Source organism: Scyliorhinus canicula, chromosome 10, assembly GCF_902713615.1.
Source record: "Scyliorhinus canicula chromosome 10, sScyCan1.1, whole genome shotgun sequence".
Lineage (NCBI taxonomy): Eukaryota > Metazoa > Chordata > Chondrichthyes > Carcharhiniformes > Scyliorhinidae > Scyliorhinus > Scyliorhinus canicula.
In genome coordinates this window covers 5221168-5247722 of record NC_052155.1, presented here as the reverse complement: position 1 = coordinate 5247722, position 26555 = coordinate 5221168, and the positions used below count along the sequence as shown (strand labels likewise).

At 45.7% G+C, this 26555-nt stretch overlaps 1 protein-coding gene across 1 annotated transcript in view; it reads right to left on the bottom strand.

Moving 5' to 3' along the window:
• Positions 1-26555, bottom strand: part of ttc39c (tetratricopeptide repeat domain 39C) — a 143388-nt gene that overhangs the window by 43447 nt on the left and 73386 nt on the right. The window contains exons 4-7 of the mRNA XM_038808550.1: positions 18519-18633; positions 17731-18082; positions 13086-13254; positions 3451-3544 (exon numbers count right to left, since the gene is read on the bottom strand). Of these exons, the coding sequence (XP_038664478.1) occupies positions 3451-3544; positions 13086-13254; positions 17731-18082; positions 18519-18633 (730 nt within the window). The remainder of the gene's footprint in view (positions 1-3450; positions 3545-13085; positions 13255-17730; positions 18083-18518; positions 18634-26555) is intronic.

The following is a 26555-nucleotide window of genomic DNA, read 5'->3' as shown; positions in this document are numbered from 1 at the left end:
TACGCAAGGAGTCAGAGAAAGGGAGCAAGGACAAATGCAAACGGTAGAAAAGTGAATAAGAAAAGTGATAGGTGGAGAAACCAAGGACAAAATTCAAACAGGGCAGTAGAGAAAAATATTGGGAGCAAGACAAGCATTGTGAAAAAGCCAAACTTAAAGGCTCTGTGCCTTAATGCACGGAGCATTTGCAATAAAGTGGATGAACTAATCGTGCAGATAGATATAAATAGGTATGATATAATTGGGATTACGGAGACATGGCTGCAGGGTGAACAGGGATGGGAACTGAATGTCCCAGGGTTCTCAGTTAAAGAGGAAATTAACACAATAGTGAGAAAGGATATTAGCTCTGACAATGTGGAATCTGTATGGGTAGAGTTGAGAAATACCAAGGGATGAAAAACATTAGTGGATGTCATATACAGACCCCCAAACTGCACTGGTGATGTTGGGAATGGCACTAAACAAGAAATTAGTGATGTATGTAACAAGGGAATATCAAGGTGATTATGGGTGATTTTAATCTTCACATAGATTGGGCAAATTAAATTAGCCACAATGCCGTAGAGGAGGAATTCCTGAAGTGTATACGGGATGGTTTTCTTGACAAATATGTGGAGGAACCAACTAGAGATCAGGCCATCTTAGACTGGGACGAAGGGATTGATTAAGAAAGGGAAAGTACAGTACGAAAGGAAGCTTGCAGGGAACATAAAGACTGACATGAAGAGTTTCTACAGATATGTGAAGAGAAAGGGATTGGTAAAGAGAAATGTAGGCCCCCTACAGACAGAAACAGGGGAATGCATAATAAGGGACAAAGAAATGGCTGAGCAATTGAATACATACTTTGGTTCTGTCTTCACAATGAGGACACGAATCAGATCCCAGAAATGTTGGAGAATGAAAGGTTTAGTGAGAGGGAAGAACTGAGGGAGATCAACATTAGTAAATAAATGGTGCTGGGAAAACTGATGGGATTGAAGGCAGATAAATCCCCAGGGCCGGAGAATCTGCATCCCAGAGTGCTTAAGGAGGTGGCTGTGGAAATAGTGGATGCATTGGTGATCATCTTCCGGGATTCTATAGACTCTGAACTGACACTGCAGATTGGAGGGAAGCTAATGTCACTCCAATATTCAGAAAGGGAGGTAGAAAGAAAGCAGGGAATTATAGACCAGTAAGTCTAACATCAGTAGTGGGGAAAATGCTTGAATCAGAGTAGGGATTAATGGCAAATTTTCAAATTGGCAGTCAGTAACCAGTGGGGTACCACAGGGATTGGTGCTGGGACCACAGATATTCACAATATGTATTAATGATTTAGAAGAGGGAACAAAATGTAACATCTCAAAGTTTGCAGATGATACCAAATTAAGTGGGAGGGTGAATTGTGACGAGGATGCAGGGATCGTACAGCAAGATCTGGACGGCTTGGGCGAGTGGGCAAACCAATGGCAGATGCAGTATAATTTGGATAAGTGTGAGGTTATTCATTTTGGAAGCAAAAACAGGAAGGCAGATTACTACCTGAATAGTTGTAAATTGGGAGAGGGGAGTGTGCAGTGGTACCTGGGTGTCCATGTGCACCATTCGCTGAAGGTAAGCATGCAGGTACAGCAGGCGGTAAAGAAGGCTCATGGTATGTTGGCCTTCATTGCGAGAGGTTTTGAATATAGAAGCAGGGACGCGTTGCTGCAATTGAACAGTGCCTTGGTGAGACCACACTTGGAGTATTGTGTGCAATTTTGGTCTCCTTCTCTGAGGAAAGATGTTCTTCCTCTCGAGGGAGTGCAGCGAAGGTTTACCAGACTGATTCCAGGGATGGCGGGACTGTCATATGAGAAGAGATTGACCAGGTTGGGATTGTTCTCGCTGGACTTCAGAAGAATGACGGGGGGATCTCATAGAGACTTATAAAATTCTAACAGGACTAGACAGAGTAGATGCAGGGAAGATGTTACTAATGATGGGTGTGTCCAGAACCAGGGGTCACAGTCTGAGGATTCAGGGTAAACCATTTTGGACAGAGATGTGGAGACATTTCTTCACACAAAGAGTGGTGATCCTGTGGAATTCATTACCACAGGAAGTAGTTGCTGCTAAAACTTTGAATATATTCACGAGGCGGCTGGATATAGCACGGGGAGAATGGGATCAAAGGCGATGGGGAGAAAGCAGGATTAGGCTATTGAGTTGGATGATCAGCCATGATCGTGATGAATGGAGGAGCAGGCTTGAAGGGCCAAAAAGCCTCCTCCTGTGCCTATCTACTATGTATCCTCCTCTGAGCCCAGGACTGCTTGCACTCTCTCCAATGCTACAGCAGAGATGATTCAGATGAGCGTAAACTTCCTTCAACCAAAATATCCCTCCTTTAACTTTTACAACCATCTAGTTGCCTGTAGACTAGAATTCCATCAAACTCCATGGTGGCCACCCTCAGACTAATATGTTTGCCCAAAATGAAAATGTAGTCAGTTCCTCTTCGCCAAGCTCCGGGTGCATAGGTGATCGTTCGCAAATCCTAGGCTTTGGCACCCTCAAAAGGACACCAAAACTGCACAGCTCATCAACACCAGCTAATTAATGATCTTTATCTTAATTGTCACAAGTAGACTTACGTTAACACGGCAATGAAGTTCATGTCAAAATCCTTCAGTCGCCACATTCCGGCGCCTGTTCAGGTACACAGAGGGAGAATTCACGATATCCAATTCACCTTACGGCACGTCTTTGCAGACTTGTAGAAGCGGGGGTGGGGGGGGGGGGGGGGGGGGGGGGGGGGGGTAGAATAGCAAACTAATGGCATTAAGAACACAAAGGGCCTAAAAAAGATCTGGTCAGCAAGCTGAATTCCAGATTATTAGAATTAAAAATACATCTCGCAAATGAAATGAGTAGACCAGTATGTTAGTAGTCTCTCAGGTCTGGAGGAGAAACAAAACATTGAAGTGTTATTATGTCCAAGATAGGAAAAGGGGTAGGAAACGTCCTGCCTGTAGTGGCAGATCGTGTCTCAGGTTCCATTAGTGACCGGGCAAGCTGATAAATAACAGACCACTAGAGGTTGCAGACCTACCCGGTGAATGTACAAGATTACTGATTTGAACCATAGCTGGTTGACTTAATTCCAAACTTCCATCACCAGGCATGCCACTTCTGAGCCACCTAAAATCAAAAAAGACCTCACTCACTTACCTTTTATTATTCCTCCTTTTTTCCTTCCCCTTCCACTAAACTCACGGCAAGTGGCCATTGAATCTCTCTGGGCATGAGCACTACAGAAATGCAAGTTAAATGCTAGTACATACCCTGGATAAATTGCACATAATATGACCTCACTTCAGCTTATGCAGAGAAACACTGTGCAGGTACTAATTCATTCAAATTAAAACCGCTACTTTTAAACCCCAAATAAACCTCAACCCATGGAAATGAAACACTTACCTATCTCATACAGGCATACATGTTGGATTTCACGCTGATCTATAGCGAGTTCCAATGCAGTTTGGAATGACGCCAAGGCACTGTTAATTTTACACTAGAGAAAAGCAATGAGTGATTTTAAATCCATGCCCAATAGAAACATTTCCAACATATAAAAGGAGATATTTTGCTATTTCTGTTCCATAATGTAGCTGCATTTATATTGTTTTCAGCTGTCAGCATCCCAGGTGTATGAGTTATGCAATCAGTGGCAACAAGACAACAACATTTATATCTGTCCTAATGTGGCTAGGTGTCCAATTTCATTGATTATACTTGTGCGAAGTGCCTTGGGATATTGTACGACATTAAAATGATATATAGGAAAATAGGAGCAGGAGAAGGTCATTTGTCCCCTCGAGCCAGCTCCACTATTTAACTCGATCATGGTTCATTCTTGACTTCAGTTCCATTTCCGAAACAATCCCCATATCGTTTGATGTGTTTACTCTCTAAAATTCTTTCAATCTCCTCTTGAATATAGTCAATGCCAGAGCCTCCACAGCCCTGTGGGGAGAGGATTGCAACGGTTCACCACACGCGAGAGTGACAGAATTCCTCCTCATCTCAATCCCATATTTTGAGACTTTGTTCCCTGGTTCTAGACACGCTAACCAGGAGAAACATTTTTCCTGCATTTACCTTGTTGAGTCCTGGAAGGATTTTCCATGTTTCAATGAGATCATCTCTCATTCTTCTAAATTCTAAGAGATTAGAGTTCAAGTCTCCACAATCTCTCCTCATAGGAGTATACCGCCATCCCAGAAATCAGTTTTTTCCTAATTTAATTTATTATTTCACAGATGTGGGGTCTCTGTTTATTCCAGTATTTACCGGTCATTCCCAATTGCCACTTGAAGAGGTAGTGGGTGCCACCTTCTTGAACCTCTGCAGGTACATCCTGCAGTGCTGTTAGGGAGAGCATTCCAGGAATTTGACCCAGTGACAGTGAAGAAATGCAATAAAGTTCCACGACAGGATGAATTGTGGCTTGGAGAGGAACATGCAAGTGGAAGAAGTGTTTCCATGCATTTTGCGCCATTGTTCTTATATGGTAGAGGTCATGGTTTGGAGGGAGCTGTCAAAGGAGTCTTGATGAGTTGCTGTGGTGCATCTTGCAGATGGTACACACTGTTACCGAGCATCGGTGGTGGAGAGAGTGAACATGGAAGATGGTTAGTGGGGTGCCAATCAAGCAGGCTGCTTTGTCCTGGATGGTGTTGAGCTTCGAGAATGTTGTTGGAGCTGCACTCATCCAAGCAAGTGGAGAGTATTTGATCACATTCCTGATTCGTGTCTTGAAGGTGGTGAACAGATTTCAGGGTATCAGGAGGTGAGTTACTCACAACAGAATTCCCAGCCTCTGCTACACTTCTAGCCACAGTATTTATGCAGCTAGTCCTGTGTAATTTCTGGTCAATTTTAACCCCTCGGATTTTGATAACAGGTTATTCATCAATGGGAAGGTCATTGAACGCCATGGGAGGATGGCTTCATTCTCTCTTCTTGGAAATGGTTATTGTTTGGCACTTGCGTGGCATGAATATTAGTTCCCACTTATCATCCTAAGCCTGAATGTTATCCAGGTCTTGCTGCATATGGACACTGACTGCTTCAATATCTGTCAGAGACTGTCCAGCATTTTCTGTTTTTATTTCAGATTCCAGCCTCTGCAGTAATTTGCTTTTATCAGTATCTGAGGAGTTACTGAATATTGTGCAATGGGAAAAACATACTTGACCTCATTCTCACCAACCTGCCTGCTGCAGAGGCATCTGTCCATGACAGTATCGGTAGAAGTGACCAACGCACAGTCCTTGTGGAGACAAAGTCCTGTCTTCACATTGAGGATGCACTCCACCGTGCAAAATGGGATAGGTTTCAAACAGATCTAGCAACACAAGACTGGGCATCCATGAGGCGCTGTGTGCCATCAGCTGCAGCAGAACTGTATTCAACCACAATCTGTAACCTCATGGCCCAGCATGTCCCCCACTCTACCATTACCACCAACCAACCCTGGTTCAATGACAAGTGCAGGGCAGCATGCCAGGCATATCTAAAAATGAGATGTCAACCCGATGAAGCCACAACACAGGACTACTTGTGTGCCAAACAAGTAATAGACAGAGCTAAGTAATTCCACAACAAGCACATCAAGATCTAAGCTGTGCATTGCTGCCTCATCCAGCCTTGGGCGGCACAATGTCACACTGCAGCCTCACAGCGCCAGGCACCAGGTTCGATTACGACCTTGGGTCACTGTCTGTGTGGCGTCTGCACGTTCTCCCCTGTGTGCGTGGGTTTCCTCCAGGTGCTCGGGTTTCCTCCCACAGTCCAAAAATGTGCAGGTTAGGTGGATTGGATTTGCTGAATTGCCCCCAAGTGGGGTTTCAGGGATAGGGTGGGGGCGGGGCCTAGTTAAGTACAAAAGGGCCTATACTTTCTCAGGAAACTAAGGAAAATTGGCATTCCACATTGACTGAAAAACAGGTAACAGGTCATCTGTGTACATGGCTAAAGAACTTTCTGGATGCTGGAAGAAATTGGATAAAAAGGGAGAAGTTAGCAGCCTCAGCTGTGAGGCCTGCGAGACCAACCATCAAGACTGCCGAGTTTGGGACCCAGACAGAAGAAGACCAGTCACCTCACCCTGCAACCAGTAATATCTGAGCCCAAACCAGGAGTCTTGTGGTCCATTGTAACAAGTAATCTGTGCTTCAACCAATAGAATAAAGAGCAGTCCAGTGTTTATCTAGCATTTTAAATAGTAATAAAGAGTCAGTTGTACAAAATTACTTGTGGGAGTGTTTTTGTCTGCCACGTCAGCTGATACCTCAGTCCGAGGGCAACATTTGGCATCCCTGGGTGGGCACAAACCACCAGCCTTTGGGGCTAACGGTCAACTTGTATGAATTGAAATGGATTCACCAGCACTACTGTTATCTCCGAGGGGCTTGTTGGGCGGCATGGTAGCTGAGCCCCGTAGTTACGGAGACAGTGATGATCCCTGGGATGATCCAAATGCGGTGAGTATGCAGAGGAGCTGTCAGCCCCACTTGCACCCACGGCAATAAACCCAATCACAATGAGCCATCAGTAATAAAGCAAACAACGCATGATTGGAAAAAGCTAACTAACAATCCAGACAGAGTTTGAATTACTACATGCTGAATATACATTTGAAACACAAGGTCAGAGCTGGAGGCGGAGTTGATAATGAAAACTTGTGTTTGAGTAACCTTCTGGCTGTGAGATTATTTGCCCCCTTTGATTGAGAGTCTTGCATCTCGTGCCTGTGGCACTAAATTGGATCAGTTAACCCCCTGTGAACTGATACTGTTAGGTGTATTAAAGTTGCTTGTTTAATATGTATTTTGAATTAGGTTAAATGAGGAGAAGGTTAAGTTGTGATGAAATGATAGAGGAATTGCCTTACACTTCTCTTTAACTTTGGTTTAACGTCAAAGGCTGTCTGTGGCTGTGAAAGATTATTGTTAAACTTAGAATGTTTATAATTTATTGAGATTTTGTCTTGTTCTTTGAGTTTTAATTACAGTTTTGATGAAAGAATAACAGCTATCATCTTAACCTATTTCCCTTGTTTTCTTTGAATATTGTAACGGCCTTTCTATTGCTTCCTTTATTTCTCATTTATTTAACTTTGCCGTTATCATTTTGATCCACGGATTCTTAATGGACAAATATCTTTAAGTTGAATAGAGGAAGTGGGAATGTCAAAAGTTACAAAAGAGTACACTGTGCTCGCCTTCGGATAGCAGAACTCAGACTTTTTGGCGCCCGAGAGGTTGGAGGGCCTCAGTTCAATTGGTCCACTGGTGGCCAATGAATTGTCCAAAAAGCTGTATTCTGCCAGGTAACAGACGGTGATTGCCTGAGTCGGATGATTTTTTTTAGAGAACTAAAGAAAGCATAGTCGGGTATGAACACTGAGAGGAAAGGAGCTGCTCTCTCTCTCTCTTTTCTTTTATCCAGAAAAGTTGCATAGCGGATGTATTTCTGAAACTGCAGAGACCTGAATGGATCTACAGTGAAAATTCATTACAGAGAGAAAGCAGAAACTTCAAACTGAAAGTCTACATTAAAGGAAATGGTGCTTGAAGACAACCTTCAGAAACAAAGACACATACTTTTTACTTACTATTTTTACATCCCTCTTTTCTCCTGTGTTTGTTTGTCGTGTGTGTGTATGTGTGCGTGGTCGTGTGTGTGTGTGTGTGTGTGTGTGTGTGTGTGGTCGTGTGTGTTTGTGGTGTGTGTGTGTGTGTGTGTGTGGTCATGTGTGTGTGTGTGTGTGTGTGTGTGTGTGTGGTCGTGTATGTGCTTGATACGATGGGTGAGGGTGACTTAAGGGGGGGGGGGTTAGGAAGTAGATAATACTTAACCTATTATATTTCCTGCATATTTGATTATAGTTATTGTTATTAATTAAATTAATTGTGTTCATCCTTACAAGCCTGGTGACTAGTTATTGGGCAGCCAAGGGCCAAAAACTTTGGGTGTTTTTCAAGAATTATTTATTAATTTCAATGCGACTCCAGGTCAAGTGGGGCTGGAATGATTTTACAAGGAACTGCAGGGAAATTCTCAAATTCTTGAACTGGAACAAGGTTTGCAGTAGCTTTGAGAATTTGAGCATTTGTTTGCCGATTTTCAATATCACCGTAAAAGCTATAGACTAAAGACATATTTTTAAGAAATTTGTCATCCCAGACTGCTCAATTATGGGAAATCTTTGAAATATGATGTAATCACCTTGATCAATGAATATCCGACTTTAAAAAAAAACACCACCAAGCATGGCTACAAGAAATTCAAGGTGATGAATTTGTTTTAATTCATACAAGTTGGTATTCTTAAAAGAAAACAAATTGGGGGTCAAAAAACTGACTTTTAAAGGAATTCTAAGTAAACAATGAAAACAAATATCGTCTAGGTGGATTCTACAGACACAAATTTATTTCAAACAGGAGATAATCTTCATAATAATCTTTATTCGTGTCACAAGTAGGCTTACATTAACACTGCATTGAAGTTACTGTGAAAATCCCCTAGTCGCCACATTCCAGCGCCTCTTCGGGTTCACGGAGGGAGAATTCAGAATATCCAATTCACCTAAAAGCACGGGCGCGATTCTCCGCCCCCCACGCCGGGTGGGAGAATAGCGGGAGGGCCTCCCGACATTTTTCACGCCCTCCCGCTATTCTCCCGTCCCCCCCCCACGCCACGAATCGCCGCTCGCCATTTTTTACGGCGAGCGGCGATTCTCCAGGACCGATGGGCCAAGCGGCCGGGCCTTCACGCCCGTTTCAACACTGCAGCAAACACACCTGCTCGCTGCCGTCGTGAAACGGGCGCCAGATGCCCGTTTGGGGCCTCTGGGGGCCCGATTGGCACGGCAGTACCACGGCCGCACTTTTTTCCCTCCGCCGCCCCGCAAAATCAAGCTGCCACGTCTTGTGGGGCGGCTGAGGGAAAAGACACCAACTGCGCATGCGCGGCTGACGTCATCGGCCGCGTCAGCCGGTGTGACGCTTGCTGTGCGGCCTTGACGACCGTGGGCCGTGCTCCTAGACCCACCCGGGGGGGGAGAATCGGCCTCGGAAGTGGGCGTGAAGGCTGCCGTGGGTCACACCCTGTCCCACGGCAGCCTTTACGATAATCTCGCCCCACGTCTTTCAGGACTTGTGGGAGGAAACCAGAGCACCCGGAGGAAACCCATGCAGACACGGGGAGAACGTGCAGACTCCGCACAGACAGTGACCCGAGCCGGGAATCAAAGCCGGGTTCTTGGCGCTGTGAAGCAGCACTGCTAACCATTGTGCTACTGTGAGAATAAATTAACATTAATAGAAATCTGTCAGCCCAACACCACTGTATGAATTCGGGACAATTCTGGAGATGTGAAAAGTGTGCTGTAATTTAGCAAGTTACTTTTAAAAATAATGATGTCCTGTAAGATAAAGACCAAGCAATCAAAACACGTTGCTGCCTGGAATCAAATAGAAAGGTTTTATTTCTGCTTTACAGATACGAGTTTGGACTGCATAATCTCTCCAGTGATTGGGATAGGATAATAAACCGTGTGATACATCAAAATAGATAGGATTAAGTAATTCAGGATAGAAAATAGAAACTGGAAATAAAGGGTAAATAATTTGGATTTGAACAATTAAGGGCCTGGTAGCAAGTAAACACAGTGAAGAGTAGCCACAAAATGGGTACTGATGAATGGAGAACTAGAGAATATTTTAAGTTGTTATTAAGAATTATTAGTCTGTTGCCTAATTTCAGAACAGTTAACTGTAATTGGACATCAATTAGTTCAGATCAGGTGTATGCTTTGCTTTTGTTTAAACATTGTAAAACTAAAATGGAACGGAAGTTAGAAATGGAATTGACATGAACAAATTATACATATAACTAAATGTAACATGGCATGTACTTGAATATCTCTTGCGCAGGGTGGGGTATGAACAGGATTCCTTTGTGATCCAGTTTGCTAATGCTAAATGGATCAATGGGGGCGGGATAGTAGTCATATGGCCAACAGCTAAATGTCTGCGAAACATGATGGGAAAAATAGCCAACCTTACAACTGTTTCTGTAAGCAAGTGAGATAACATGTACACAATATGAAGTTGCTGCAGTTGCTAAGAATGCTAAAACAGAGACAGATAAAGAAAGCAAGGTCAACACATGCGTTGCTGTTTTTGCAAGCCAGAAAAATGGGTACAGGTCATCCGCGTACATGACTAAAGAACTTTTTCAATGCTGGGCGAAATTGGATAAAAACGGGCAAGTTGGCAGCGAGGCCTGAGGAACCAATCATCATGTGGGAAGAATGCCCTAAGTGCGAATACAGAAGACCAGACCACAGTGCAAGTGAAGAAGTGAGATTGGTCACCTCACCTTGCAATGGTAATATCTGAGTCAAGATGGTCTCAATCCACTGCAGTTCGCCTTACCGCGGCAACCAATCCACAGCAAATGCTATCTCTCTGGCCCTACAATCAACTCTCGAACATCTCAACAAGAACACTTGGGTCAGACTGCTGTTCATAGACTACAGCGCCACCTTCAACACCACTATCCCAACAAGACTAATAACTAAATTCTGCAACCTTGAACTTGACTCCTACCTGTGTAGCTGGATCCTTGACTTCCTCACCAACAGACCGCAATCTGTCAGGATCGGCTACAACATCTCCTCCACAGTAGGCAACACCGGGGCACCCCGAGGTTGTGTGCACAGTCCTCTACTGTACTCCCTGTACACACACGACTGGGTGGCGAGATTCAACTCCAATTCAATCTATAAGTTTGCAGATGATACGACTGTGGTAGGTCGTATCTCAAACAACGACGAATCAGACCACAGGAGGGAGATAGATCACTTGGTTGCATGGTGTACTGAAAACAACCTCTCCCTAAATGTTGGAAAGACCAAGGACCTGATCATCGGCTTCAGGAAGCGTAGCACGACACCCACCCCTCGTCTACATCAATGGCTCCGAAGTAGAGATGGTCGATAGCTTTAAGTTCCTTGGGTCACCATTACCAACAGTCTGTCCTGGTCCACTCACGTTGATGCAACAGTCAAGAAAGCCCAACAACATCACTACATCCTACGGAAGCTAAAGAAATTCGGCATGTCTGCATCGACTCTCACAAACTTCTACAGATGTGCCATAGAGAGCATCCTATCCAGCTGCATTACAGCCTGGTATGGCAACTGCTCGGCCCAAGATCGCAAGAAACTACAGAGTGTGGTGAACTCAGTCCAATGCATCACACAAGCTTGCCACCCTCCCATTGATTCTGTCTACACCTCCCGCTGCCTCAGAAAGACAGACAGCATTGTCAGAGACCCCTCCCACCCAGGCTTTGCCCTCTTCCAACCTTTCCATCAGGCAGAAGATACAGAGGTCTGAAGACTCGCACATCCAGACATAGGAACAGCTTCTTCCCCAGTTACTGGACTCCTCAATGACTCCCCCTAGGACAGATCTGCTCCCTGTAAGATCGCTATTCACAACGCCCTATGCTGCTCTTGTTTGGCCTTGTTCCGCACTGTAACCAATCACTGTTTGTCGATGTACCACTGTCAATGTACTCTGTCGATTATTCTTTTGTCTACTATGTACGTACTGTATACGTTCCCTTGGCTGCAGAAAAATACTTTTCACTGAACTTCGGTACACGTGACAATAAATATCAATCAATCAAGCCATGTGTCTTGTGGCTCATTGTAGCAAGTAATCAGTACTTCAACTAGTAGAATAAAAAGCAGTTCACAGTGTTTAATGAGTGCTTTAAACAGTAATGAAGATGTGGTTATTTCCAAATATCTTGTGTGAATGTTTCTTTGTCTGCCACATCAGTTGATACCTCAGTCTGAGGGCAACAGACATTAGTGAGTCAGATGGTTTTTTAGTTTCATGGTCACCATGATGGAGGCTAGCTTTCAATTCTAGATTTTTAAAAATTCATTGAATTGGGATTTGAATCCCTTGTCCCCAAGGCATTAGCCTGGGCCGCTGGATTACTGGCCCAAACGATCGTGTCCAAAGTCCCCGAGAGAGCGCGTTTCGGCGAGTGTTTCCCAGCATTCGCAGTGCTGAGAAACACATGACTATTCAACGCAACATGCTTTGAATCAGGGGTCTGAATGGGGAACGCGCTGTCGAAGCCGCCCATAGCCCCGAAGGGGCTCCACTCGCCGGAACGTCCCATTGTAAAAAACGGAAACAATCCCCGACTTCAATATGGGAGGGTCCCCTACCCCACCCCCTCCAAATACCCACGCCGGGCAATCCCAGCCCCATAGAGCATAAAAGAATGCCAGCATGGCATCTTGACAGTGCCCAGGGACCACCCTGCCAAAGGGCATGCAGCTGGGGGCCTCCGATCATCTTGGAGACTCCCCCACGGGTGCCATTCCGTCCAGTTCCTGTTTGTGGGGACCAGTACCAAACGGCACTCGCCCAAGGTATCTGAGGCGAATGGGTTGAATCCCAAATCTGCACATTAGAGTACTGCCTCGCTCTAATATGCAGATTTGCAAAAAAGTGGTCCTGCCCCTTGTGGGCGGGATTCATCTTGCAACGTCTCCCGAGATCGCGTTGAATCTCGCGAGGCGTTACGGGCCGGGAGCAGGGTCTCCCGGCTTTCAATGGCCACGCTGTACCACAGCGAGCTGCTTTTTTGGTGCAGTATGGCCGTAGAATTACATCCATTATTACTACAACACCAAATGGTCAATGGTGAAAGGTTTAAACTCTAGTTAAAACTAGAAAGTTATGCCACATTTGTTTATTTTTATATTAATCAAAAAATACTTGTGAAATCATTTACCATCCAGGCATTTGAAATAAGACAGGGCACATAGATTCAAGGGTATTGGCTAAATTTCTGTGGACAGAATAGATGGAAAGAAAATGGCATGAGGCAGGTCAAGTAGGGCGAGTTCCATCAACAGATTCAACTATCTTCTGTTTCTAAACATTCAAAGTTCTTTTCTATTTCTGCTCATCATAAACATTTAAAGTCTCTAAATACAAACAGAACTGTACCTCCAATCGTTGAACTCTCCCCTTGAAAAACAGAAACAATGAAGAGTCTGGATAAATGGCTTCCTTTGTCTGTAGGATTTCTTTTGCCTCCCTCAACCCAGCTTGCGCATCCACGCCGTCCAAAGCAAAGAAAGGACGCACCACGGTATGGTACCATAGCAAGGCTAATCTAAAAGATAAAGCAGCAGAGGTTTATCATTTGTGCATGCCTTAAATACGACAACTTGTTTTACGTGAGAGTGCTGCTTTCTGCAGACAAGTGCATGGTCCCAGGACCAAAATTGGATAATAAACTGAAAGCACAATCTTGCAAGCTTGAGTGAACAATCAACCGTTGATATGCTGACTGTAAATGAATGTGGGGCATTTACTGGATTCTCCACGTGATGGACAGGCACCCTCCTAATAGCTGAAAACCCACGGTGATACCATGTATGAAACATGTTTATCAAACTCGAGAACTCCTTGTGAGCTTCTCTGTCATATCACCTAGCAAGCTTTTGTTCACTTCTCCTAATAGCTCGTGTGTATCATGTCAATTTGTGTCTCTAGTGAAATATTTTACGATATTTTACTACACGAAAGACGATATATAATATAATAATCTTTATTGTCACGAGTAGGTTTACATTAACACTGCAATGAAGTTTCTGTGAAAAGCCCCCAGTTGCCACATTCCGGCACCATTTTGGGTACACGCAGATGAATTCAGAATGCCAAATTACCTAACTGCACGTCTTTCGGTTATTATAGGAGGAAACCGGAGCACCCGGAGGAAACCCACGCAGACACAGGGAGAACGTGCAGATTCCGCACAGACAGTGACCCAAGCCGGGAATCGAACCCGGGATGCCGGTGCTGTGAAGCAACAGTGCTAATCACTGTGCTACCGTACCACATACAAATCCAAGACATTGCATTGGTCCCTTCAGAAGATACTTCTGATGTAACAGTCATAGGCAATGGAAACAACTTCCGGGACAGCAGAAGGCCAGTCACATGATTGCAATAAATAGGTCTACAGTTCGACAAGGCCATGGAGAGGTTTGTCAGAAGAAGGAACTTCCACTGCCAATCAATAAGAAATGAAATGAAAATCGCTTATTGTCACAAGTAGGCTTCAATGAAGTTACTGTGAAAAGCCCCTAGTCGCTACATTCCAGCGCCTGTTCGGGGAGGCTGGTACGGGAATTGAACTGTGCTGCTGGCCTGCCTCGGTCTGCTTTCAAAGCCAGCGATTTAGCCCAGTGTGCTAAACCAGCCCCTGATCATGGCTGCTCTCATGCAGGCTCCATTTTTTCACCAACTTACTCAGCCTCATCCCAGGACCAGTCTAGTGAACCTGCACTGCACAGTCTCCAATAAATATGGAGGCCAACATTTATTCCAGATTTGGTCTCACGAAAGCCCTGCACAATTGGAACAAGTATTCCTTATTCTTATATTCCAATCCCTTTGCAATAAAAGATGACGGTGCCATTTGCTTTCCGAACTGCTTGCTGTACCTCTTGTACAAGTACACCAAAAGTTTCCTGAACATCAACATTTAAAAATTGCATGTCTTTTAAAAAGCATTCTGTTTTCCTAAATGTACTAATCAAAGTGAATGACCTCACTTCCCCACATTACATTCTATCAGCCACCTTGTTACTCCCACTCACTTAAACTTTGAAGGCTCTTTGTGTCCTGCTCATAGCTTACATTCCCACCTAACTTTATATCAGCAGAAAACTGGGATACATTATTCTCAGCCTCTTTATCCAAGTCATTAAGAGAGATTGTGAATAGCGGAGACCCCAGCACTGATCCTTGCAGCACTCCACTTTTTTCACCTGCCAAATGAGAACAAGGGTTTTAAACTGATTTAGTTGCAAAATATAGAACATCCAGATCTGTAAAAAATAAAGGTGATGAACTATGTGATCTTAAAAATAGATAGTATATGGAGTTTGCAAATTAATTTTAATCATGCCATCTGGTTCAACACAAATTAGTCAAGAAAGGGGATAGAGTTCAGAGAAAGTCAACAGAAGAGAAGTAGTAAGAGGAGGAGGAGGTGGCTTAGTAGTATTGTCACTGGACTAGTATTCCAGAGACCTAGGATAATACTCTGGGGACCCGGGTTCAAATCCCACCAAGGCAGATGGTGGAATTTGAATTAAATAGAAACCTGGAATGATGACCATGAAACCATTGTCGATTGACATAAAAACATCTGGGGCGGAATTCTCTGCTCCCCACGTGGCGTGGGAGAATCGTGGGAGGGCCTCCTGACATTTTTTATCCCCCCCCCCTCGGAAAAATCACCGCTCGTCGTTTTTCACGGCGAACGGCGATTCTCCGAGCCCGATGGGCCGAGCGGCCGGCCCTTCACGCCCGTTTCACCACGGCAGCAACCACACCTGGTCGCTGCATTCGTGAAACGGGTGCCGGATGCCCGTTTGGGGCATCCAGGGGCCTGATTGGGACGGGAGCACCGCGACTGTGCTCCGGAGGGGACAGGCCCGCGATTGGTGCCCACCGATCGTCGGGCCTGCGTCCAAAACGGACGCACTCTTTCCCCTCCGCCGCCCGGCAAGATCAAGCCGCCACGTCTTGCTGGGCGGCGGTGGAGAAAGACGGCACCGCGGGTTCGTCATCTGCGCGCTGATGTCATCCGCGAAGCGCCGTTCGGGTCTCATTTCCGGCAGCCAAGGTCGCGGCCGGGAACGACGGGGGCCCGCTCCTAGCCCGACGGGGGCCCGCTCCTAGCGCCCCGGGTGGGGATGAATTAGGTGCGGGGAGCGGGCCCCGAGGCCGTCGTGAACCTCGGCCGAGTTTACGACGGCCTCCATGATTTTGGCCACCAGCGGAGAATTCCGCCCCTGGTTCCCCAATGTCATTTAGCGAAGGAAATCTGCCGTCCTTACCTGGTCTGGCCTACATGTGACTCCAGATCCACAGCAATGTGTTTGACTCTTAAATGCCCTTTGAAATGGCAACCCCACCAAGGTTGGTTCTATTCTCATAGATCATAGAATTTACAGTGCGGAAGGAGGCCTTTCAGCCCATTGAGTCTGCACCAGCTCTTGGAAAGAGCACCCCACATAAGCCCACACCTCCACCCTATCCCCATAAACCAGTAACCCCACTTAACCGAAGGGCAATTTAGCAGGGCCAATCGACCTAACCTGCACATCTTTGGATTGTGGGAGAAAACCGAAGAATCCGGGGGAAACCCAAGCAGACACGGGGAGAATGTGCAGACTCCGCATAGACAGTGACCCAAGCCGGGAATCGAACCTGGGATCCTGGAGCTGTGAAGCAACTGTGCTATCCAATGTGCTACCATGCTGCCTTCACAAGGAGTAGTTTCTTTAACAAATTCTGGAATAAAGCCAGTTTTGTCAGGGCATTTAAGAATATTAGTACAAATTTGTTGAAGGCAAATCACAGTGATTTTTAATTTGATTTGTGTTTTTTAATGAGGTAACAGACGGGAGGGTAATGCAGCTGATGTGATGCAACGAAGTAAAACGGACACTAGCAACATGGATATGACATGATAAAACATTTGTTTGGCTTCTGCTGGAATATTATGTTCAATTCTGTGCACCATAGGAAGAATGTACGGCTTTAGAGACGGTGGTGAAAGATTTAGAACAATGATTCTGTGGATGAGGGATTTCAGTTCCATGCATGAATTGGAGAAGTTGGGATCATTTTCCTTCGAGAAGGTTGAGGGACCATTTGATGGAGCTGGTAAAATCATGAGGGATCTGGACAGAGTAGATAGAGACAAACTGTTTTCATTGGCGGAGGGGTTGAAAACAAGAGAATATTGATTTAAGGTCATTGGCAAAAGAACAAAAAAAGACAACTTGCTGTTTTAAGCAGTAAGTGGTTAGGATCTGGAACGCACTGACCAAGAACGTGGTGGAGGCAGATTCAATCGCGGATTTCACAAGAGAATGGAATAGGCACCTGCAGAGAAAATAATTTGCAGGCCACTGGGAAAGGGGGAGTTGAACTCGCTCAGTTGTTCTTGCAGAGAGCTGGCAAGGATGTTTCGATTATAACCATTCTGTACTCCATAACAACAGGTTTTCCATAGAATCCACAGAATGCAGGAGGTCATTCGGCCAACTGGGTCTGTACTGACCCTCCAAAGGAGCACTCTATCCAGACTCACTTCCCCCCACCTTAACTCGCACATTGATCATGCCAATACACCTAAACTGCACATCTTTGGACTGTGGGAGGAAACTGGAGCGCCCAAAGGGAACCCATGGACACAGTCACCCAAGGCCGGAGTCGAACCTAGGTCACTAGCGCTGTGATTCAGCAGTGCTAACCACTGTGCCACCCAAGTGTGGCGTGTGAAAGAATATAAAAGCACATTTTTTCAAACAATATTGGCATTCCCAAACATGAATTACTTGCGCCAACATAAAATCAGACCATATCAAAGACGATAAATAAGCTGAACCGTCTCAATTTTATTCATCGTGTTCTTTCCCCTGAAACACTGCATTAACATTCATAAGGTAAACAGGAAATATGTTCTAAGTACTATGACAGCGAGAGGTACATTTACTCAAATAGGTCATGCCATCAGTGCAGTATAAACATTTTTAAAAAACAGAATCTTAATACACCTACTCACGTAGCTAATGGAGCCTTCATGTCCTTACTTTCACTTGCATACGTTAGGGAAGATAATCCTTGCAGACGGTCTCCGGGAAACCCCAGTAAGTTGATGATTTTCAGCAGGTTAGGAGGTACCATTGATATACAAAGATGGAAAAGCCCGTAGCCAAAGCTGACAGCACCTTTCAGTCTACTTAGTGACTCTTCTTGTAGAGTTACAGCAGGAATATGGTTATCATTAGCCCGGTCAGATGTCAGCGATTCCTGAGACCTCTTTTGATGCATCATCTGTAGAGCATCAATTTCAGCATAACACTTATTGTAAATTTTCCATGCTTTTCGGAGGATCCACCCACCTTTAATATATGCTTTAATTTGGGAGGAGAGAAAAAAAAACATTTGTCAACCTTTGAGAAGCAACACTTTCTTTTAAACCCCTGCAACTGTGGCAATGTTAAACTAAATAATCAAATACACCAAAAAGCAGGGTAAAAACCAAAGCAGCCCTGTGAAAGAATAACTGAGTGCGGTCTAAACTGCTTCTTTTCACCAATGCCAAGCTATAAACAGATTCACAATCTATACATGTATACCTCAAACAAACTGGTCAACAGTACACTAAGGAGCTGAGCGCAGGCAGCAATATAAAAAGTATTGAAAAGGAATACTGAATATAGGCTCAAATATTTCCTTTCAAACACACTGGTGAGAATTATTATAAACAGAAATTTTCTGAAGGAAATCCAAGCCACTTTCAACACAATAAAATTAAAATTAAAATGTTCACCTGAACTCATAACATACCAGAGAGCTCCTGCTTCACAAAGGAAAGTACAGCAAGATAGACTTGACAGTCTGCAATGATGATTTGTCTTTGGAGTCTATCAACATCCAATGCACTGGGCTTCTGCATATCAACCTATTAAACAAAAGGAAAAGAACAGCTCAAAAAGCTCAATTATTGCCAGCTTTCTTTGGTATCAAGAGGAACACAAACTGAACCCTGTGAAATGCAGTAATATAGAGAGATCAAGGGTATATCAAGGAGAGAGTCACTCAACCCCAAGACACCGTGATGTTAATTCTCTTGCCTTGCAACTATCTTGCGCTGGGTACTCATGGTAGACTAATTTTCGAATAGAATTGTGTCCTTAATAATGGAGAGGATCAGTATTTATCTTACTGTCTGGTGCAGGAGAATACAACTTGAAGTATCCACCCTGCTGCGACAAATCCACATCCAGGCCTTAGTTAAAAGGTCTAGGATACAAAGAATATAGTATAATTTGGCAAACTCTGAAAAGACAAAACTTGCCAAGAAACAGCTCATCTGTTTCCTCCCTGTAATCAAACATAGGTTTTACAATCACAGTGCCAAACGGTTAAATGCTATGCTGGAACTGAAGGCGTTGACTACAACCTAGTTCAAAGTTGTGCAAAATACTGTACTCCTTGGATCAGTAAATACATCAGAACTTGCACAATAAATGGTTTTCTCAACAGATACGGAGTTTTAAAGTTTTATATCAAAGTGATCAGTAATGATCCAAATGAATTTTATAGGTCCTCAAATTATACAAATAAGTTATCCGAATTTCCCAGCACAGATTTCAACAGCAATCTGCAATTATATAATGCCTGTAGTCTAGTAAACCATGCCAAGACACTTCAGGGAGTGTTAACAAATGACAGGGCCAGTGCAAGAGTTTAAGCTTTATTCCTAAACGCTGAGACAAAGAGCTGAGTTTCAAAGAGAATGTCTCCAATGAGGAGAGAGTAGCAGAGAGGCAGATGTTTAAGAAGGAAATTCCAGAGTTAAGGAGCTAAGTCTGGATGTCGTGTGGCTTGGAGGGAGCTTGTAGGTTTCTTTATTCTTTCATGGGATGTGGATATCACAGGCAAGGCCAGCATTTGTTGTCAATCCCTAATTCCCCTCGAACTGAGTGGCCAAATTGTTGTGGATCTGGAGTCACATGCAGGTGAGGAGGCAGATTTCCTTTCCCAAAGGATATTAGCGATCCAGATGGGTTTTACAACAATTGTTTCATGGTCGCCATGAGACTTTTAATGCCAGATTTTTATTGAATTCAAATTTCACCATCTCCTGTGCTGGCATTCGAACCCAGGTCCCATGAGCATTATCCTGGGTGACAATACCACTAGGCCACCACCTCCTTGGTGGTAATGTTCCCAAGGTGCCTCCAAAGGAGTTTTAGTGAGTTGCTGCAGTGCATCTTGTAGATGGTACACACGGCTGCCACTGTGCAACAGTCATGGGGGGATTGAATGCTTAAGGTGGTTGATGGGATGCAAGTCAGTGGGCTTGTTCATCCTGGATGGTGTCGAGCTTCTCGAGTGCTGTTGGAGTTGCACTGTTCAGGCAAGTAGAGAATATTCCATCACACTCCTGACTTGTACCTTGTAGATGGTGGCAGGCTTCAGAGAGTCAGAAGGTGAGTTACTCGCTACAGAATTCCAATCCTCTGACCTGCTCTTGTAACCACAGTATTAATATGGCTAGTTCAGTTCTGCTTCTGATCAATAGCAACCATTGAGTGAGGCATTCGGTGATGGTAATGCTACTGTGCATCAAGGGAAGGGGATTATATACTCTCTTGTTGGAGATGGTCATTGCCTGACACTTGTGTGGCACAAATGCTATTTTCCCTCATCAGTCCAAGCCTAAATGTTGTCTCGGTCTCGCTGTATATGGACATAGACTGTAGATGGTATCAGCAAATTAACGGAGGCAAGGGGTGTTTATTTAAAGAAATCAGATCTTACATTTCACAAATCTGAATGAAAGGAATGGTAATGTCCGTTCATGTATAGTCTCTGCAATTCTAAATTGTATCTGACAATAAAATGAAATGTCACTATTGCCCAGAGGCTGCTCTCCCCTTTGTGAGCCGACTGATGGTGATTTTACTTCAGGGTCACCACAAGGTGAGGAGCCTTGTTGAATAACCTCAGCCGGTACGAGAATTGAACCCACGCTGTTGCCGTCATTCTGCATCACAAACCCGCCGTCCAGCCAACCGAGCTAACTGAACCCTCTTTTATCTGGTAATACAACCACTTAATTCAAAAGGCAGGAAATGCAGAAAAACAACCTTGAATCACTGTACATATCACTAGATGACAGCTTGAGAAGCATGTTCAGTTCTGGGTGCCCTTCGTCACGAAGGATGCTGCAGCGGGTAAAGAGATTTAGTAAAAATGATGCACGAGATAAGAGGCTTAGAACACACTTGAGAAGTTGAATTCTTTTCACTAGGGCATTGAAGGTTAAGGCTTTGATGAAGTAATTAGGAAAAACTATTTTCACTGGTTGGTGTGAGCAGAGACTTAAAGATCAGCACAAAGGAGCTGACACAAGAAATTAAGATGACTTTTACATATTAATAAAAGGTAATGCTATTCAGGCAGTATCATGAAGCAGAATTCATAATAGCTTTTCAAAGGAATAAGCAAATGACTGAAATGTTCAGAGCCAGCAGAGGCATGAAGGGCAGTACTAAACGTTCTTGAGATTTTATATTTCAAGGTGCCTGTGGCGCAATTCTCCCCTCCCCCCCCCGGCTCAGAAGAATCGCTGCTCGCCGTTTTTCACGGCGACCGGCGATTCTCCGACCTGGATGGGCCGAGAAGCCTGCCGCTCGCGACCGTTTCACGACGGCGGCAACCACACCTGGTCGCTGTTGTGAAACGGGTGTGGAGATGCCCGTTTGGGGCTTGTAGGGGGCCTGGTGGGGAATGAGCAGCACGACTGTGCTCGGGAGGGGACAGGCCCGCGATTGGTGCCCACTGTCGGGCCGGCGTCTCAATCGGACGCACTATTTCCCCTCCGCCGCCGGCTGAGAGGAAAGACGGCCACTGCGCATGCGCGGGTTTGAGCTGTCAGCGTTGTGACGCAGCCGCGCATGCGCGGGTTGGAGCCGGCCAACCTGCGCATGCGCGGCTGACGTCACATAGGCGGCGCCATTGCGTCATTCTTGGCGCGACGCCCCCGCGGCCGAGAATAACGGAGCGCCGCTCCTAGATCCCCGAGTGGGGGTGAATTCGGTGCGAGGAGCGGGCTCCGAGGCCGTCGTGAGACTCGGCCGAGTTCACGACGGCCTTCACGATTTTCCGCGGGAGCGGAGAATCGCGCCCCTGATTTATATATAACGAAATTGTATACCCATAATGCCGTGGAGTGTGTCTAGGCTTAGTGGTAGTATTTCCATCTCCAGTGTCCAAACATAATGGCCGGGCTTCTCCAATGGCCACACCGAAGCCGGGCCGGTGACCGGAGAATCAGCGAAAATCATGCCTGCCACCGCGCTGGTGAGGGGCCATTGAAAGCGGCCCCCGCGGTGATTCTCCGCGCTCGACGGGCCGAGTTCTGCCAGCTTGGGTTACGTATGATCACACCTGGCGGGACCTCGGAGTTCTGGTTGCGGGGGCCGTCCTGGTGGGAGGGCAGGGGGATCAGACTCGGGAGGGGATGGGGACCTCCACGGTGACCAGGCCCGCAATCGGGGCCTACCGATCGCCGGACGGGCTGATTCCGGGAGGGGGGGGGCTATGATCCTCCGCGCCGGGCCCCTGTAGGGCTACACCATATTGCCCGGGGTACAGTGCGTTGACGGCAGCCCACAAGCAAGCGCGGACCCACGCCGGCCGTGGCGCGCATGCATGGACCCGCGCTGGCTTTTGAGCGCACAGCACTCCGGCGCCGTACTAGCCCCTGAAGAAGGGGTGAATGCCTGGGCCTGGAGTCCCGTTGACGACGGCGTCGCTCGCGGCGGTTTTGACGCCGGCATCAACACTTGGCTGGGATTTCTGAGAATCCCGTCCAGTGGGTTGGACAGCAGTAAGAGAGCCTCACTGAGGATTAGGTTGCCATCCAGTGAGATACTTGCATCTAATCAAAGAGGAGTGGTACCTTCCCCACCAATCGGAATATGACGTACCATTCAATTAGTTGTGACAGGGATTCTGTCATTCGCTGACTCTTCCAGTGGGTCCATTTAATAAATTTCCATTTTACTTAAATACAAATTTTCTCTCCCTTCTTTGCTTACCTCTACCGGGTAATCGTGAACTTCAAGAGTGAAGGGGTTGTATTTAGTTGCATCTTTGTCAGATGTTGGGAGAGATGGGCTTGGGGAGTTAACAGTGAGGCTAGATGGTCTTTTCTCACTTTTCTTATGATCTCAGGAAGCACATACCATCCTGTTTACCCTGAGAATTCTTTTTAAATAAAAAGAAAAGTTGAATGCTATGTTTAAATTCACACAAGTATGGATTTAATTTGTATCTCCAGTATTTTTGGATTCTGTTCAGTGCTAACTTGGTTTCATTTTAAATCTACTTTAATTAAGGTAGAATGATAATATCCAATCCTATACAAGTATATTCTTACAGCTATGCCAATATGAGACACATTCAGTAGTCTCAAGTTGCTCCCATCATCTTTAAACAACTGTATAATCATTGCTCGTTTTATTCCTTTCAAATTCAGCTTTTATGTGTGTTTTGCCTTTAGTGGCTTATACAATATACTACATAAAACACGGTCAGTTGTTGGCTTGTCATCACCAACACACTGTTCCGCCAAAAAGACAAGTTAAAGACTTCCTGGAGATAGCCACGATCAAAGCACTGACACATGATCAACTTCGTCATTGTCTGATGCAGAGATCCAAACGATGCTCTCATCACCAAAGCGATGACTAGTGCAGATGACTGCTGGACAGGCCACCAGCTCATCCACTTCTCTATGTCCACCAAACTCCACCAGAAGCAGCGGAAGATAAAGAAACAGCTCAGAAAAAGATCAACGCTTAACGGCTTAGCCAATCATGCTAGTGAACGTCCAACAATGTCTTCACCAAAATCGCTGTGTCCATTCTAATGGAATGGAGGAAAACTGGAAAGAGCTGAAGTCAGCCATCATCTCAAAACTGTGAAGAAACCATCGGCTACAAGGTCAGGAAACACCAAGACTGGTTTGACGAGAACGACCACACCATCCAAGACCTCATCAACAAGAGGAAAGCTCTCTGTGCCTGGCAAAACAACATAACCAGAAAAGCAAAGAAAAGAGCTCATCAATCAGCCACGGCAGAGATACCAAGAACAACTACGGAAATCAAGAACCAATGGTGGGCTAAGAAAGCTAAGGAGCTGCAACTCCTCAATGATAAGCATGACACCTCACCCGGGGCTTCTTCACTGCCAAGGCAATATATGGACCCAATAACCTTAGGCCTATAACATGTGCGGAGTAAGGATAGAATCTTCGAGATTCAGAGAAAACATCGACCTTCGATCGAGAGAACACTTCAAAGAACTCCTAAACCTTGATACAACCATAGATGAGATGAGATGAGAAAATCCCAAGCCCCATCAGAGACGATCTTGGACTCCCACAAAGCGTGGGCGAAGTAGAAGCCACCATTAAACACATGAAGAGTGCACGGGATCCCAGCAGAGCTTTTCAAACTTGGGAGGAGGAGAGGTCACCCATTAGCTGCTCCTGAAAATCTGGGACAGAGAAGAAATTCCTGCTGACCTTAGGGATGCTATCATCGCCACCATATTCAAGAAAGGAGACAACGTGGACTGTGGGAACTACCAAGGAATCTCCCTACTCTCCAACGAATGGAAGATTATCACCCAAATCCTCGCTGGCCGCCTTCTCCCAGTGGATTTTGTTCAAACAGCGGGCATGATTTTCACTGCTCTGCAACCCTCCTTTTCAAATTGGTTGAAATCCAAGAAGAAAATGACATGGACATCGCTCGTGGAACTTCAATATGTAGATGACATCACCAGTCTCTCAGAAGGGAATTGCATAGTCATGCTTGAAACCTTCACAGACGCATACAAAATAATTGGTCTTCATCTCAACCTCAAGAAGATGTAAGTCGTTTATCAACCCGCCCCAGGGTAATACCCACTCTCTCCCTCCATCAAAATCAATGGCGAAACCCGACCAAACGTGGAACATTTCTCAAACCTGCAGAGCCACCTCTCCTCTAAGGCTGACATCGATGAGGAGATCCAAAATCATATCCAATCCACGAGTACCTCCTTCAGATGCCTAAGAACCAGAGTCTTAGCTGACCGTGACATCCGTGCTGACACGGAGATTCTTGTGTACCAGACTGTCGTCCTCCCGTCCATGCCATCTGTAACAGATTCTCCGCGGCAGCTGCGAGGGCAGGCATGCTCAAGTCAGTGCCTTGGAAGGAGCCAGGAGCACCAGCATCAAGGCCATGATCATCCAAAACCAACTCCGCTGAGCTGACCATGTGCTTCGGATGTCAGAGCCCCGACTTTCAAAGCAAATCTTCCACCAGCTCAAGGAAGGCTCCAAATAAGAGGAGGGACAATGGAAGGTCTTCGAAGACTCCCTGAAGGCTTACCTCAAGAAGTGCAACATAGATATCAACGCCTGAGAGACTCTTGCCAAGAAGAAACTGACTTGGAGGAACCTCCTGATTGAAGGGGCACAATTCTTCGAGAATACCCATAAGCAAGGAGAGGCCAGAAAAGGAGCCTGAGAAAGGAATACCAGCGATCTAGAATCCAAGGATCGATCCCATCTCCCGGAAACGCCTGCAAAGTGTGTGGTCGAAGTTGCAGCTCTAGGATCGGGCTCATCGGCCATGCAAAAACCTACAGAACCCATGACCAGTAACACTGAGTTTCTTAGGTGGACAATCATACTCATTAGAAGTGATCGGCGAAGAAGAATCATTGCTTGTTTTATTCCTTACAAACTCAGCTTTTGTGCATGGTTTTGCCCACACTATCTAAAATATGATCAGTTGTGGACGATTTACTTTGATGGCTTGTCATCTCCTGCCTTAATATAGATGCGGATAATCTGGTCAAATAGAATGCCAAACTGTTGACAGTCTCAACTGAACTGATCTCATCAGATTACCAATACATAAATAGTATAACTAAGCTTCCCACTGACAGGGCGGGGGGGGGGGGGGGGGGGGGGGGGGGGGGGGGGGAGAAAAGAGAGAGCGAGAGAAAGGAGGGCAATAATGTCAGTGTTCTTCGCAAGTCATGGAGTTTTTGATGTGCAATCACTATTATTTATATAGGTGACAGTTATCCAAGTGTTGTCCATCAGTGGTTTTTACCATTACTGAAGCGTCCATCTGCAGCGCGACCTGGACAACATTCAGACTTGAGCTGGTAATTGGCAAGTAACATTCACGCCACACAAGTGCCAGACAATGATGAATTCCACCAAGAGAGTGATGGAGAGGGGGCAAACGAGCGAGCGAGAGTGGGGGCTGGCGAGAGAGAGAGTAGAGAGAGAGAGAGAGTGGGGGAGAGCAAGAGAGTGGGAGAGAGCGAGAGAGAGAGTGAGGGAGAGCGAGAGAGAGAGTGAGAGAGCGCGAGGGGGGGTGGGGTGGGGGGGGAGCAAGAATATCAGTGTGCCCACCCATGCAGGCGTCTCCTCCTGTGCTGCGTGTAGTGACCATATGCTTGTGCGTGTGTGTACATGCCTCCGCCCGCTCATGCGTGTCTGCCCATCGTGTGAATCTAGCTCTCCAGCAGCATCCTTGATACTACGGGCGAGGTTCTCTGGCCACGTTTATTTTGTGCGAGAGAACAACGCAGCCGGAGAATCCCGGGTGTTTCGGAACTCCGCACAAAAGGGGCGTGACCAAACAGCACTCCCGGAAGTAGATCTTAAACCTGCTTAGGACCTGCTCACCCGGGATACACCAGCCTCACTCAATTCTCAACCTCACAGAGACACAAGCACATGGGCCAGGTGGACCGCACCCAGTAGGTCGCCCGGGCTATTCGTGACCCCTGGGT